Genomic DNA, 16,205 nt, shown 5'->3' on the forward strand with positions numbered 1-16,205 from the left:
TACAGCCAATCTCAGCCAAGTGCCTTATTGATCCTTGAGGGAAATTCAGGTTTTATTTATTATTTTAGTAACAGGAATAGACTCATAAAAGGTTGCATGATTTCCCTATAAGGTAACTTATAGGTTGCAAAGACAAGAGCTAGAAATGTATAACAATTCATTTCACCCAGTTTAATCACCTTTTAAAAATTGCTTTCCTAAAGAGCAGTTGTCTTCTGTCCCTGGAGGTTCTGATAGAGCCTTCAATCAAGGAAAACCAGAAATAGCATCATGAAAAAATATATATATTATTTTGGTCATTACTCTTATTAATATAAAATGATTTCAGTTTCTAATGCTGGATTACATCTTATTCAAATGTTGATCATTCACATCTGTATATTTGAATAAACTAATAGTGAACAAACATATTTCTCATGATTGTGTTTCATAAATGTGCATTTGCTGGTAAAGGTTTGAACACTAAAAAATGAAATGAAATGAAGTCTGCACAGTACCCACAGTGAATGTACAGTGCTCGATATTGTGCAGAATGGGTACAAAAATGTTTTGATGGGCGATGGAAGCATTATTTTCTAGAGCCCTACTGATATATATAAAAAATTTCATTGCTCCTTTCACATTTCATAAAGACAAACATCCAGGTCACTGTACAGTAGGTGTTTAATATTCCCTCTGTGCGACAAGGTAATTACAAAAATACATTGTAACATAACATCTAAAATCATTCAAAATATTCATAAAAGTTTTTTTTATAAATGTTTGGAAACCTTTTTGTTGTGACATATAAGGAAGATCAGGATGAAATGTGAGGCAATCAGGATACAACACAAGGTCATATATTATAAAATACACCATAATATGATGATCTGATGAAGGTGTGATTACTGGCCAGGCAGCAAAAATCTATCAAACATGCACCAGCTCAGATCAGGACACCTTGGTGTCAACTTCGTGATTTTGCCTCCCTGAGTCACAGGTAAAAAAGTCAGTCAAAAGACACTGGTGATTAGGGAATGGAGTAGGGAATGTTTCTGCTGCCATAAATCAGGGAGAAAAGGTCAAGTCTGGGAAAGGTTATGATGTATCCCAATATTAAACAGGAGAACAACAGCTGAAATAGAAAAGATCAAATAATAACTGATGAAGAGCGACTGCTGCAAGTACAAACAGGAAGCAGTGATTGGCCATCGGGGACAAACAGAAGGTGCTGCAATGTTCCTTCTGCAATGTTGGAGCAAACACAATATGCCTGAAAAGGTGCTCTTTGGAAAAAGGCAAACAAGTAACGATAACATGCTTCCAGTGGAACACAAAATCTTCAAATCATCCCAGTATTTGTAGGGAAGTGGGGATTGCCACATAAACTCCTCATAGCAAAACTACAGGTCCAGTGTGTAGCAACACTTTTACAGCAGGCTGATACATCTTTAGAGGGTCAGTAACAAGAAGCTCTGTCAGACAAACACTTCCCAGCGTTGGCCTTTGTCCTGAGCAGGCTGCAGGGGGAGTGCTGGGCCGGGCAGTGGTGCAGCGCTGTGAATGTGGGCTCCAGCCTCCAGGAGCGTATCGGGGGTGGCAGGTGGGCTGAGGAAAGAGTCGTAGTCGAAGCCCTTGAGAGGCTGCAGGGACAGAGTGAAGCCTCGCCGGGCTTTGGCGGCCCGATCGGGTCTCTCTCTTAGCTTGAGAATCACCTGAGGAGAGGAAAACATCTCTACATATATGGGATTCCATGGAACGTGTAGGGAATGATCACAACATCAGTTACCTCCACGGGCTGGCGCTGTAGCAGGGTGAGGTCAAATGTCATCCCAAAGAAGAAGGTTTGGCGTTTGAAGCGCTCGAGGGTCCTGAGGCGGCGGGAGGGACTCTTGCACAGAAGCTAGAAAGCAAGAGGTGTCGATCAAACCGTTTGTAGCTAAAATAAAGGCAGAAAATCTGGCTGCAGTTTACATTTCCTGTGATTACCTCAGTTATTAGCAATGCCAGCGGCGGGCTGAAACTAAGGGGCATTTCATAGGGAAAACTCCTCACTTTTCTGAGCATACTGCAGTGGTCAGACTCTGGAGGCATAGGGAACTGCAAAAAATGAATTGTCACTATGACAAACATCATCATTAAGTAATTATTAGAATGTTTCAGCGATAATTAGTTCAGCTTTTATCTTCTGCTGCATTAAAATAGCTTTGAAAAACCCTCCAAACAGATTTAAAAGAAACAGTGTGTCATGACAACAGGAGTAAAGACCTCACTTTGCCAGTGACCAATGAAAAAAGCAGAATTCCCAGTGACCACCAATCAGCTGCATGGTTGTATGGTCCACCGCTCAGCACCTCTGGGGCTGCAGAACAAAGGGAGCATGCTCACTGCACAGGATGTCCCCCCCCCCACCAACACTCATTTAATAACGTCCAAGAACAACAGATTCACTTCACGTGTAAATAAGAATGGAGGTGGTGTTGTGACATCTCACCCATATACTGGATGGTTCCACAGATGGTGAAAGCTCGACCTCCCCTCTCCAGGCGACGGGACAAACCAAAGTCTGCTAGACGTAGGTGTCCTAGAGCAGACCATTTTTACAGCGTTATCGCTCTCTCTTTTTAAAAAAAACCCAACAACCTGATAATCAAATCTGCATAAATCTCATCAAATAATTGTAATATAGAGGCTATTCTCTGTCAACGGTGTTCAAACGTTCACAATATGTTCTCTGGGAGGTTCTCCTGGACTCTGTCCTTACTCACCGTTGTCAGTCAGAAGAATATTCTCCATCTACAAACAAATTGCAATTCAGAGGTTTACAAAATATTTTCTAAAAAGCAAAGGGGCTATTTTTTGTACATCTGTACAATATTCTGGGTACTTGGCCCCCTCCAGCTAACTTCCTGTCACTGTTACCTTAACATCCCGGTGGATGATGCCAAAATCATGCAGAAATCCTTTAAAAAAAACAAAAAAAAACATGAAAAATAGGATGTGCGTCATTTGTGTGAGTGATAGATTTGACGCACACGTACAGTTTGCATTAAGCATTCATACGCACCGAGAGCACAACCCAACTCTGCTGCAAACACTCGCACCGTGTCCTCAGTAAACTGGCCAATCATCTGCCAGTAGGTGTACAAGTCTCCGGTGCTGCAGTAGTCGCACACTGTGGGAGCAGAGGCATTAAATCCCCATTAAAACGGACCTGGCGTGCAGGTGCAGGGTGTAGGCGGGGGTAGTGGGGTGTGCAACACCAACTAAAGCAGGGGGCTGCGACCGAGAGGTGCCAGTCCAGAGCTGCACACCAAACTCTGAGTTTGGAAAGTGATGGTCCAACTCGGGGGGTGAATGATGTATATATGGAGAGACACAGTTTGAATTCTTAATCTGCTGTTTAACTTTTGCACCCTGATTTCTGTAGATATGCCCTCTATCTACACGTGCAGTATGTCTGATGATTCAACGATGAGTCTCTGTTTTGCACATCGGCGGCGTCTCTTCTGCATGCGGTGTGTGTGTGTGTGTGTGTGTGTGTGTGTACTCCATGAGCACAAACTGGGTTCAACATCTGGTCCTCGGGCGACTACACTCCACTCAGAGGGGGTGGGGAAACACAAACAAAGTGGGTCACACTTTTTTTGGGTCACTAGTTGATTTGAGGGAAAGGTTAACCACTCTGGGGGGGGGGGGGGGGGGGGGGGCATGTACAGGACACACACAAACACCGGCAGGCTGAGGATGCAGGGCTGTAGGAGAACTGCTGGGGTTACAATACAAAGCGCTGAGAATAAATTGAGCAATTTGTGTCCTTTTCAGGTTTGCGGGTACACCCTGGGTAACGCTACTGGTGCTGAGGTGAGAGTGGAGTGCAAGGGTTCTGGACAGTGGTTCTGGGTTGGTGGGTCACTAGTCTCTGGCTGACTCACTAATGTAGATGTGCCGCTGAGTCTGCCAGCAGTCCTGGAGGTCATGGACAAATGGATGATGAACCTGACGCTGTGGACAAAGGTCCAAAATCAACCTGTAAAATCTCCGTTTGGGCCAAAGACATGTCCAAAACTTCTCACTAACTCAAACAAGAGACACAACGTCACTTCTAGATCATGAAACATAAGATTTCCAAACACTGAGAGCCAACAAAGAGACCTCATGATGGAATACATGAAGGATGAATAAATGTGATAAAAGTATAGGTTACCTCTGTATCACCCACATCTGAGGAAGCCTGGATTTACATACAAACTACACTAGCGCCAGTAATGAATATACATTCTATTTACTGTAGTACAAAATACATTTAACTGAGTTGAACAGGACATACAAAGTAATTTTTATTTTAAGTAAGTTGGAAAAGTGTCCAATTCTGTTCCAAAGAGTAAGTCATGTGAGAGATTTTTGACGCTTCCACCAAATCTTACGGACTAAATCTTTAATATCTCAACATCTTTCAGGACTTTTTTTTTTATTGATAAAGATTTTGAAAGACCAGTTCTCATTACTAACCTGGATAATAACTTCTTCTTTTGACTGCTCCAACACCCCGAGCCTTAAAATCTCCGCTTTAGGAATAACCTGTTGAATCACACAAATTAGGAAGCTGTAGTAACAATAAAAATGATTGTGTTTAGAAACTGAAGACTGACTTTGACAGCATATGTTTTCTGTCTGGCCTTGTCTTTCACTTTCAGTATGGGTCCAAATGAACCTTTGGCGATGTAACTCAACACCTGGAAGGTTTTGGAAAACAGAAGAGACATAAAAGTAGTAAGTCACAGAGGGAACAAAAACAAAACATGTCAGTGATGTGAGTGTGGAAATGTGACTCGTCTCTCAGTTCTGTGTTTGAGGGCGAGTTTCACCTGAAAGTGCTCGTGCCCAGGCACAACTTTGTGGGGGAATTCGGGCAGGAACATGGCGATGAAAGCAGGAAAGCTCCATTCCGCTCTCAGCTTGTCTGGGCCGACCCCTGCCAACCTCAACACGTGCTCGGGGATGTCTGGGGCCTTGCCTCGGAGCATTCGACGCTGGTTCAGATGCAAACCGGGCGGGGCAAGACGACAGAGGGTCGCTGGGATGGACAGACCCATGCTGGAGAAGAACCCACGCCACCCAGATGAGTCCTCACCCTCAGACCTCTGTAGGGGGGACAGGGAAGAGCAGAACACTTAAAGAGGCTTCTGAAACATCTGAATATTTTCTGAAAAGTCTTGAGATAAAGGTCAAAGACCCCACAGTTGTGCTTCGACCAGCTCCAAGTCTCACCGGCACTGTTAGTGAAATTAGGGGTTTTTATTCGAGGACCAAGTCTCGACTTTTATCGACCTGGTCGTGCTGCAGTCAAAGCAACCTTCCCCTCTGATAGTGCTCTTAAATGTGTGTTTCCCTGTTTAGCCAAGCTAAACATGCTCTTAAGGTTGCTCCATATTGACCGCAGACACCGTTTCAGATATGATTGAAAGTCTGTCGCTCCTTTCAGCAACTGCACAGATTGTGTACATGAAAAACGCTGAATTATTCAGTTTGCGTCAGCGCGCTTTGCACCATTTTCCCCTGATTTTCCCAGAAATGAATTTCTCAATATTTAATGGCATGCAAGTATAAAAATAAAACCCCAAACTTTTATTTACACAATGATAGGAAGATTTCTTGTGATGGAAGTTTATGATTTTGCAGAATAAATATGAAGGCCCCCTCCAGTACGATTTTGAGTATTTTAACGGGAAGTAACTGGTTTCTGCAGTAACTCGGTCACAGAACCCCCCCCCCCCCCCCCCCTTGGGATCTGGAGCAGTGTGGTGCAGGATGAGTGTAATCAACCGTGCAGGATGTTGTTATCGTGTGAGGCAAAGGAAGGGACACATCTTTGGTCAGTCACAGCAGATAATCGCCATCATTGTGACATCAGCCGTGGAAACAGATCTGTTAGTTTATTCGGACACAAAAATGTGTCACGCTTGCCAGAGCATTCGGTATTAAACACAAATGCATGTGATGTAACGTGTCAAGTTCCGTGATAGTTTAGAAGGCAGATATTTTGGGTTGGAGTACCAAGTGGAGTAAGAATTAAACGTCACGGAGCGTTACAAGCCTACAATCCTGTAATTCAAGTGAAAACATCCCATGGAGCGGAGGAAGCCCCCCACAGCGAGTCACACCTCCTGAAAACTATACCCACCTTTCTGGTTTTACTGCCGTCGGCCCCCATCAGTGTGGCAGGACATCGGCAGCGTCCTCATCCAGGCGCGCCACCGTCCGCACTCCCATCAGCAGCGCCCAGGACGCGTCGAACTGCCGGAAGGAGAGACTGGAAACCTCTATCAGAAGTCGAGCGAACCATCCAGCACGATATGGCGACATATAACACACTTAATCCCGAGTGTGGGCAACGTCAGTGCAAATCCGCCCACGGCCGCGCCATCCAATGATGCTGCAGCGCCCCCTGCTGGCATCGACTCGGCTCCGCAGCCATCATGGCGGTTATAGATTGTAAATGCTGTTCTAAAAACAACCCAGTGCACGCATTATCACTGATGCTTCAATATAACTAAACATGTTTGTTACAGAAACCAGAAAAATAAACCTAACACTGCGTTAAAGAGAGAATTATACCAGAAAACAGAGACATATGACAGCAAGAGCCTTTTATTTGGGACCAAGAACGTAAAAAGCAAACAGTGCCATCCATAAGTTTCCACATAGTTGGACAGCCAACTGGTGGCTGTTGCTACAAAAAAAAACCAAACTGTTGCGCTTTAAATAAACAAGTAGAAAATCTTTTGCAAATCCACGTGAGCGTGTTCGGGGTTAAAGGAACAGCAGCCGGACAAGCATCAGCCTCAGTCGTCTTCATCAAAGTCCTTCTTGCCCTGGGGAGGTTTGGGTCCCCCTGCTGGTCTGGCCATGATGATCTGAAAGAAAAAGGCAAAGGCATTGCTGAGCTGCACTGAAAATGCCGATGTGAGCAGAGGACGCAGCACTGCGGCTCCGGTGATTCAACCACACCTGAAACTGCATGCAGCAAGCTAAAAACCACCATATTCAAACTCCAGGTGTTTGGCAGTGAGAGGCATTCTAAAATCAGGAGGCATGGACACTTTTGCACAGCTGTTTATCACACCCAGTGTTAGTTGTGAAGACGATCCTTTATACAGTCCTGTGAGCGAGTGAGTGAGTGAGTGAGAACAAACGAGTGAGTCAAAACCCATTCCAGGACCTACTGATGGAGGGTGCATATAAACGCCCCTTAATGGTGAGTATCAAATTTATCGGGCTCCTCGTCCCAACTGTCCTTGTCCCAGTGGCCCCTCTGTTTGGGAGCCTTGGGTCCCCCTGCAGGCTTAGCCATGATGATCTGCATTGCAAATAAGTACACGCACTAAAGTCAACTACCTGGGGATCATTGGGAGGCCCTTCACCTGCTGGACTGAGGAAAACAGCTACCGAGACAGACTTTTCATGATGAAGGAGACAACATAGGTACAAACAAAGATGAAGCTTTGACCTGCAAACATTAGGTGTGGAGTGCTTGAGTGCTTTAACTTAAATCTTAACAAATTGGGGTGTCATTCTTGTTTTTAAACCAATGAGTTCACTGTTGTGGATCAGCAGTGTGCTTTAAGTATTGGTGTACACACCTGGTCGACTCTCAGTACTGTAATGGCGGCGTTAGAGGCCAGTTTAATGCCCCAGTATTTGACCAGGTAAGGCTCCAGAATACCACATTCTAGGACGTCCCTCACAGCCGGTCCTTCAGCCTGTAAGCAAGGCAGTCACCAACAGGTCAATCAATGCGTTCCATGTAACCAGACACAGTAGCTTCACACTACCGATTAGCTTCTTGCCTGTGTCGTCTAGTTCGTACGCACCTCGATATCGAAGCCCATGTTTTTGTTTCCCTCGTGATGTGTGGCGTACAGTTTAGAGATGAGCTCAGTAGCCTTCACACCAGAGTTCTCAGCAAGCGCACGTGGCAGCACCTCAAAGGCCTCAGCAAACTTCTTAATAGCATATTGCTCCAGACCAGGGCAGGACTGTCACACAAAAACAAGGTCATGTTTGTCCCCTTGGTGAGAAAATGCTGCAATCACAGAATCAGGGATGAGCGTGCAGTAAATGCCGTCTACCTCTCCGTAGGAAGTGAGGTGCTTGGCCAGTTCGATCTCTGTGGCACCTGCTCCAGGTACCAGCCGCTTGTCCTGGGCAACAAGCACGCATAACATTGGAAACCCTGCTCCTTGAGGCAAAATATAGTATTCTCAATGTATATTTGTTATAATCTTTCCTTGTGTTGACATACCCTGACCAAAAGCTTGAAGGTGTTGACCCCATCATCCACAGCCCTCTCAATGTCATCCATCAGGTTATCGGTGGAGCCTCTGATCACCACTGTTGAGATGGCGCCGTCTTCCTTATCTGTTAAAGGGAATACACCTTTAAAGCTAAACATAACAACAAAGATCAGGTGCGATAATATAAGAAAAACAGCAGACTATACCGTGTTTGAAAACCACCACCTGCGTGTCCCCAACTTCAGTTACATACACACTATCACAGTGACCCATCTCTTCTGGAGTTGGAGCCCCCTTTAAAAAGAGGTCGTCTGAATTTAGGACCTCATTCTCATGGCTTAACTACTAAATGTGAACCAAACATCTTTACCATCCGGGGCAGGGCCACAGCTTGCACCGTCTTGCACAACCTCCTGAGGTCCCACTTAGAGTTGAGCCTAATAACAGAAATGAAGACAATAATGCCACAATTATCATACGGTTATATTGTGAGAAACTGTAGGTTCCTAAAGCCCTTACCTCACCACCATGAGCTGGTATTTGTTGGCATAGTGCAGCGCCATGTCGGCCACTTTTCCGCCAGCTACTACCACATTGGCGCCGGCATCCTTGATGGCCTTCACCTGAGCCTCCATCATGACCTCCTCTCCTTTACTGAAATCCATGAGTTCCTTCGCATTGTTAATCAGAACTGTGCCCTGTGAGACAAGACAGTACTGTTATGTGCTGAACAGGAACAGAAATCTCTCAACAAGGTTAGCTTGACCTGTGGTCAGCTAAGACAGAGCAGTGTCTGCTATTTGATAACACTATTATTGGTTCACTACCTTGGTCTCCGTCACCATACAATCAAAGGGGCAGGAGAAGACCACGATCTTGGCATCTTTGACTGATGTGACATCCCCCTCGACCTCCTTCTTAAAGACCATGCCATGCAGCACGGATGATGCCGTCACCCCACAACCCTGAACAGACCGGTCCATTTAGACGAGAACAAAAACCACACCGCCAAAACTGATGGAGATAAAACCACAACTTCTCACCAATATTTTGCAAACTCTGACATTATCAACGTTGAAACTGCCAGAGTCCGGGAAAATGGACACTTTAAGGAAAGAGAAATAATTTCAATAGCACAAAAGGATCATTTCTTTAAATCTAGTCCGACTGCCCCAACAATTTGCAGAATTAACTCACCACAGGCCTGCGCGATGAGGTCTGCCAGGAAGTCTTCATTGCCATATTGTTTACTGGCCACCGCTGTACGAATGTAAGACGCTGCCTCTTTGACATCGTGGAGGTTCTTGGCCGAGGAACAGACACAATCTGGTAGAATCTCCAGAGCCTTTTTGCAGGCCTTCTCATAGCCTTCTATCAACTGGAGCGAGAGGAAAAGAACACAGACAGCAGAGTTGGTAATTTTGGTATGGAATTTTGTTTTCAATAGAATGTAGACCATTTAAATAAAAAGCAAAACATGTATAAGGCAAAACACACAAACATTGAAAGGGCAAGATATCAAATTCAATAACCTGTGACACAGAAAGGCCCATTCTGAGGAGCTCTTCTGCCACCTCAAGGAGAACTCCAGCAAAGACCAGCACAAAGTTTGTACCATCTCCAACCTCCTGCTCTTGCATGTGGGATGCCATCACCAACATTTTGGCAGCTGGGTGCTGTACCTGTAATGAAAAGGTGTAACCACGTTCACTGCAAACCAGTTCAATCAAGTGCCAATTCCCCATCCCAAAGATAATTCCCAACCTCAAGCTCTCTGAGAATGGTTGCGGCATCGTTCGTGACAAACAGCTTCTCCAAGTTGTTGATGACCATTTTGTTCATGCCTAAAAAGCAAAGGTTTCAAAATTGATCCTTAACCAACAATAATATCAGCTTTGCATGAGCCAAAGAATCACAACAACAATGTTATATTACTGCTGGAGGGGAGAAATTACCATTTGGCCCATAGGCGGTGCGTGTGGTATGAGAAAGCTCCTTACAGGCTCTGATGTTACGAAACACTGCCTCGTCGAGCCCCGAATAGTGCTGAAATAGAAAATAACACTGTATTGTAATAAATGTGCTTGTGCGACAGATAGAAAACTAGTTTGCAAGCCAACCAGAATTAACTAGTTAAGCGGGAGCATCTCTGACATGCCGACAAATTATGCGCAGTGACAGCTTAATGGGTGCGTCTTCCCGGGACCACAGTTAGTACCGCAGGTTTTACGTAATTGTGTAGGATTAAATGCAGTGAAAACACAGACAAACTGCATTTTGGTTTATAATCTGAGGCTGGGGAAGTGAGTGGGAGCGTCGCCGCTACCTTCTAGAACTCTCCCACATGACTGCGAATGAGCCACGGCTAAAGTTAGCTAGCATGCTTGGTTCACAACGCACTTAAAACTACAGAACACCAACAATCAACACGTTAATTTCGCTTTACCCTGGCACCATCTTTCAACATCTGGGCAAAGCCAGGAGCCTTTGGGACGTGGAGAGCCATTATTTATTGTTTAGCAGCCCGCTGTCTGGTAGATGTTGGCCGCGGCGTGGATTCAGCTCGGTACAAAGCCGGAGAGACGGAGGTGGAGCGATGGCCGCGAGGCGTGGGGCTAACGACGGGTACAGAGAGGGGACAAACTGAGCGATTGTCGTTTCAGATATCTTCTTTCTTGACCAAGGAAGTGGTTGGCGAACCACATTAAAGGTGCACTACCGCCATCTGTTGGCCAGGGGCTGTTTGGCAGGGCCCGTTTTAACTCCCAATCATTGAAACTTAATTAGATTCATAGAGGAGGCTGAAAAACATATTTGGAAAAAGTCAGTTTTCAATTAAATATGTCTCTTTTTGCAATTTTACTGATATATATGTTCTAAAGCAAACAAGTGCATGAAATTGATTTAACGAACATCAGAATTGTGAATTCATGGCATAGCTCTGCCATAACACTTTTAAATAAATCAAAATCATTGGCTGAAAATTCACATTTTACTGCTTCATTATAAAGTGAGTTTAAATGTTTTGCATCCTGATGGCTTTTAAATCATTCTTGCATATTTTACATATGTGTGTGGTCGCTGCTGCGGTGCCCGTGAGCGTCTCCCCCACTACTTGGATGTTTATTGCATATACACACACACTGGTGCGTGGCACTTGCAAGTATGGGTTAAATGCAGTGGATAAAGTCTATGTGTGTGTGTGTGTATATATATATATGGGAAAAGGCTCTCTTTTAAACTGGTTTATATGCCAGATTAGGACAGCATGAAATTAGACAAATTATAATGAATCATATGCGTTAAATCAAGGCTAAACTACTAGATTTTGCCCGACTGTTTAAAGTGATAGACTTTATATTCTTTTCAAGCAGTGTAGTCACAAAATGTGCACATCATTCACAGGTCCTTAAATCTGGACTGAAACCTGGAAAGAACAAAAATCCCAATTAAATTTTTTTCTACGCTTTATATAAAGTATATATAAAAGTACTGTTTCATAAAAAACACGTTTACATTTTGGCATAATTCAAACAAAAATAATCCACATCAAAGTTAGTAACATTATTCCATGCAGACTGTTTAAAAAGAGGAAATTGTGTCTCTCCTCAGTCAGGAAAATTAGTGTTAGTTCTGAAGATCCAAATTCAACTTGTGCAACATTTTTTCATACATAGAGAAAGAACACGAGCTACAGGTTTGTACTATAAAAAATAAAACCTAACATTTGCTTGTAGCAGCTATAAAAGATATAAAGTCAATACAAAAATCCCTTTGGCAGCTACACAGAGTATTTTGTCCATAAGTAGCTAACCTGAGCTATGTAAACAGACAAGAAATGCTTGCTAAATGCACAGATAGTATACTGACACAACACTACATGCAAATTTAACAGTTATATCACATTAAGGTGGCAACATTGCTGGAAAAGGCCCCGTGCGTCACATACACACAGCTCAGATGGATTTGTGAATAGTGTTCACGGCTGTGTTGGCCCAGCCTCCGAGTGTGTCAGACAGGTTTGTTGCTCGGCGAGCGAGATTGGACCGGCTGAGTTTACCGCTGGGGTCCAACTTTCTCATCACGGCTCCTCCACAAGTTTCCTTTGCACTTGTGCTGAAAGTAGAGAAACAAGTCAATAAGAGAAATTTACACAAAGGCCAAAACGTGAATGTTGAAGATCTGAATGCATTTATAAAGTGGACAGTTTTGACAGTATTAAGTAAGATTTAAATGTTCAGGCATCATTAGACATGCAGGCAGCCGGAGGGGTAAATGTGGAAAAGACAGAGGAAGAGGATGCAAGTCGGTCCAGGAAGAAGAGCAGCCTGTGTGGACAATGCTGTTATTCAGACACTGTTAAACGGCTTCACAGCGCAGCGAGACCGTTGATATCAGTATTTCATTCACTCGCCCCTGCGTGCGTCACAATGTGCAACGAGCTGCGCCATGCACGGCCGCGTCACCAAGTCGAATAAAGAAACCCCAATTGGCTTTTGTTTAAGGAGCACGTTTGGTTTACCTTCTTCACTACTCCGCAATTAGAGAATAGCCGAACTGTCTGGTGTAAAAGAGAAACAATGTCTGGTTAAAATTCCAAAAGCAGGTGGTGTGGAAGGAAGTCTTTCACTGATCTGGTCCAGCCGGGAATTCAGATTTTCAAATGTCAACACAGGAAATGATGTAAATTTAGCTGCAAACCCTCTCGGAGCTTCATCTGGCCCTCAAACACACACACACACACTCTCAACCCCTGCTCTCTCCCCCCTCACCCCCCCCCCCAACCACATTCCAGAAACACAGACCCTGTTTCAAAATGAGGAGGGAATTCTCCCAGGCAGGAATCTGGGATTATTTGTGTAGGCGGCTGTTAGGAGCCATCCTGTGCTTCTGTGGTGTAGAAAACACACACAGGCTTTTATTCATGAGGACGATCAGGAATTCTCTCTGGCTGGTAACAATCAAAATTGGTTACAGCAAACATCGGGCGATCGGTGCTGTAAACTCAACAGATGTTTTACCTGTCGTCTCTGCCGATCAGGTCATCAAACACTTTAGACAGATGCTTCAGCCTCCTGAGCCCGCTGGACACCGACTCCAAATCTTGGTCAAATTTTCTTTTCCACACACAAAAAGAAGATGAAGCAGCAAATAAATCAGACACAGAATTACAGAAAAGAGGAAGATGCCTGACGTGAGGACTTACAGTCTCTGGCTGTGGGCGCTGGGGGAGGCGTAAGGGCTTCGTAGTGCCGCCATACGGACCAGGTGCCTCCTGCCTCCTGCAGCCTTCACCCCACGTACACCTGCATCAGGGGTTCTTCGTCCCCTGGAGCCTGGCGTGCGCCCTGGAGTGTTGGCATTTCCAGGGGTTCGTCTGGGAGTGGCAGCCCGCCCAGGCGTGCGTCTTGGGGTGCGAGAGGTGGAAGCTGCCCTTTGTTCAACGTTGTCTGTCCGACCTGGGGTCTGTACCAAACATTCCTCCCTGGAAAACTCTCGGGTCCTCTGCAGCCTCTGGTTCAAGATGGAGATTAGAAATGAGGACAATAGAGCCACTGAACACACAGAACAGCTTTATACTAGAGTCCACCCACCTGATACATTTCACTGACTGAATTGCGAGCGCATCGGCTGAGTTTTCGGACGGTGCTGGTTTTTGGCTGCTCCTTCACAGGCTCCCCAGTGGGATTCTCTGGCAAGGAGTTGGTCTGGACGGCGCGCAGCGGCAGGCGCTTGCGCAGGGACATTCTCAGAGAGTTGAGTGAGGATGAGGAGCGAAGCTTGCGAAAGCGATCGGGGGCTTCTGGAGAGCTTTCTGCCCCATCAGACTCATCCAGGACGGTATGCGCCCGCCAGACTCCTACCACAGCCTTTCCAACTCCATCCATCACTGAAGATGCCATTTCCCTGTTAAATGTGATAAATAAACCCATTTTTAGAAGACTCCAATAGTAAATGAATAAATTCATTCGTATTAGTGTGGAGTTATTGGCTACAGTTACATTCATTTTCTAAACAGATTAGGTGTAATAAGGAAGAGAACATTTGCAATACTGTGATTTGATGTGGAAATTTGAGAAATGTCGATGACGAAACAATAATCAAGCTGACTATTCTCAGTAACATTTTAAGGTTGGTCTGCAACTCCAGGATCAATAAACGTCTAGAAACACAGCACAACACAGCAAAACACAGCACAACACAGCGATCGGCGCATTTATCAGACAAAGGCCGCTGGTCTCCGTCCATTCAACAATGCATAAAATTCCTAATTCCTCCTGTCAGCTAAGGTGCAAACTCCCCCTCACACAGAAAAATCGTTACTTCGATCACAACAGAAACAACTGGAGCAGCTAATATCTTACCTAGAGTACTAGAAGCGTTGCTTTATTCCTCCTGCTGCGTGTCGGCTGCGCTCTCCTTCCTTGCTTCCTTGCTTCCTTTATTCCTTCCTTTCTTTCTCCCAGTGTTTGAATTTGGCGGCGGGGCAAACGGCCGTGACCACGCCCCTTTCCCACCGACGCGCCTCTATGACGTCAATTTTCCAAGATGAAACTTCTTGTTGTTTAGATCAGTGGGTCTTAACTCGGGTTCTACCGAACCCCAGGAGTTCGGTGCGTCAGTCTCAGGGGTTCGGCTCATATGATCCCTGTTGACACCCCCGCTCGGACCTGTGCTGCAGTAGTCGCCTTGGAGACTGTTGTGACGGTACGTCATGTGACTTTTTCCTTAATATCTAATGAATTTATTAAATGATTAAATTAATAATCCCTTCATACCAACTAAATCGAACAAAAACAGAAGAAGCAATCGGACGAATATGGATACAGGTGTAACTGATGGGAATCGGCGTCCCAACTGCATGATTTGCAATGCCAAGTTCAGTAGTTAGTAGGACTAGTTCTAGTCTAGCACCGACGAAACTAAAGGAAGACTTCCTTAAACTGCACGGAGATGAGGAACAAGAACACAAAGTTTGCAGAATTCAAGGCGAAGAGAGCCAGATGTACTGAAAGGGCCACTCTGCCTCCACACACTGATGAGCTGCGAGGATCACGAGGATCAGCTCACCTGATCACATGTTTTTGTATGAAAATCACGCTTTGCCAGGTTTGTTCCTTGTTCCTAGTGTTGTTGATGCATGGTTCATTTTGTGCACCAGTAAAACATAATTTGAAAAAAAAAATCATATTTTATTTGTTAATAAAGAAGGGTTCAGAACCTCCTCCTGGTTTAGAGGGGAATTCCCATTATTATTATTATTATTATTATTATTATTATTATTATCATCATTATCATCATCATTATCATTATTATTGTGTTTTTTTCTTCCCTTTACTGTGGTTTGTGATTCTGGTTTAACGCAACAGTGAAAATCCGACTCACTCTGCAGGAGCTAAATGGATTTTCCGTCTTGTTATTTGAGGAAACGCTAAATTAAAGATACTGCAACATGTCCAGCAGGTGTCACGATAGGCCACCAAGAAAGAGTTCATTATTACCTCCTGACGTCATGTACAGCATAAACACCATTCACCTCCACGTGAATGCAATTCATAAAAACTTTATTTAAATGACACCGTTTAGAAGTCAGGATTTTTAAGCGCTTAATAGCCAGTTCAAACAGCAGCACAGCAAAAATTGAGGCAGTTAATTGAACATTAATATATGTTTTTTTTTTTAAGAAAAAATGTATATTAATGTTCAGGCTCCTGGATATGTCGAACTGGGGGAAGGCCAGTATGGGGTTGATGTGATGACGTCTGTTAGGACCCGTGAGCAGCTTCACTGCTGAACTTTGAACTTGCTGTTGGGAGTGAGGGACCATTTGGAGATTCTGGACAGCCCGGGGTTGCAGAAGTCAAACCTGGAGAAGATTAACACGTACGAGATCATGTCCAGGTCCGACTGGGATTATGGTGATCTGGA

At 44.6% G+C, this 16,205-nt stretch overlaps 3 protein-coding genes across 5 annotated transcripts; all 3 read right to left on the reverse strand.

The window, feature by feature from the left end:
- Positions 1-647: 647 nt before the first annotated feature.
- On the reverse strand, positions 648-6,505 carry rskrb (ribosomal protein S6 kinase related b). Its single transcript, XM_029848979.1, has 13 exons — positions 6,164-6,505; positions 4,848-5,123; positions 4,632-4,715; positions 4,492-4,560; positions 3,915-3,984; positions 3,047-3,154; positions 2,902-2,942; positions 2,748-2,775; positions 2,474-2,563; positions 2,253-2,341; positions 1,969-2,079; positions 1,769-1,882; positions 648-1,694 (listed from the first exon to the last, which is right to left on the reverse strand). Exons 1-13 carry the CDS (start codon positions 6,191-6,193, stop codon positions 1,458-1,460), a joined length of 1,347 nt encoding a protein of 448 aa, XP_029704839.1. The 5' UTR covers positions 6,194-6,505; the 3' UTR covers positions 648-1,457.
- Positions 6,506-6,612: 107 nt separating this feature from the next.
- On the reverse strand, positions 6,613-10,909 carry cct8 (chaperonin containing TCP1, subunit 8 (theta)). Of its 2 annotated transcripts, XM_011611641.2 has the most exons (16): positions 10,723-10,909; positions 10,232-10,322; positions 10,041-10,120; positions 9,809-9,958; positions 9,474-9,654; positions 9,320-9,381; positions 9,104-9,241; positions 8,796-8,974; positions 8,647-8,713; positions 8,483-8,570; positions 8,285-8,400; positions 8,112-8,183; positions 7,854-8,018; positions 7,623-7,742; positions 7,206-7,339; positions 6,613-6,896 (listed from the first exon to the last, which is right to left on the reverse strand). In XM_011611641.2, the coding sequence occupies exons 1-15, from the start codon at positions 10,780-10,782 to the stop codon at positions 7,232-7,234; spliced, it is 1,677 nt and encodes a 558-aa protein (XP_011609943.1). In that variant the 5' UTR covers positions 10,783-10,909; the 3' UTR covers positions 6,613-6,896; positions 7,206-7,231. The 2 variants fall into 2 exon arrangements, with proteins under 2 accessions (XP_011609943.1, XP_003971223.1); XM_003971174.3 differs by lacking the exon at positions 7,206-7,339 and having other exon boundaries at positions 10,723-10,907.
- Positions 10,910-11,725: 816 nt separating this feature from the next.
- Positions 11,726-14,793, reverse strand: LOC105417495 (uncharacterized). 2 transcript variants are annotated; one of them, XM_011611645.2, is made up of 6 exons: positions 14,642-14,793; positions 13,871-14,183; positions 13,483-13,790; positions 13,298-13,393; positions 12,799-12,837; positions 11,726-12,392 (listed from the first exon to the last, which is right to left on the reverse strand). In XM_011611645.2, the coding sequence occupies exons 2-5, from the start codon at positions 14,177-14,179 to the stop codon at positions 12,807-12,809; spliced, it is 744 nt and encodes a 247-aa protein (XP_011609947.1). In that variant the 5' UTR covers positions 14,180-14,183; positions 14,642-14,793; the 3' UTR covers positions 11,726-12,392; positions 12,799-12,806. The 2 variants fall into 2 exon arrangements, with proteins under 2 accessions (XP_011609947.1, XP_011609946.1); XM_011611644.2 differs by lacking the exon at positions 12,799-12,837.
- Positions 14,794-16,205: the final 1,412 nt, after the last annotated feature.

This window comes from Takifugu rubripes, chromosome 15, assembly GCF_901000725.2.
Source record: "Takifugu rubripes chromosome 15, fTakRub1.2, whole genome shotgun sequence".
NCBI classification, from domain to species: Eukaryota; Metazoa; Chordata; class Actinopteri; order Tetraodontiformes; family Tetraodontidae; genus Takifugu; species Takifugu rubripes.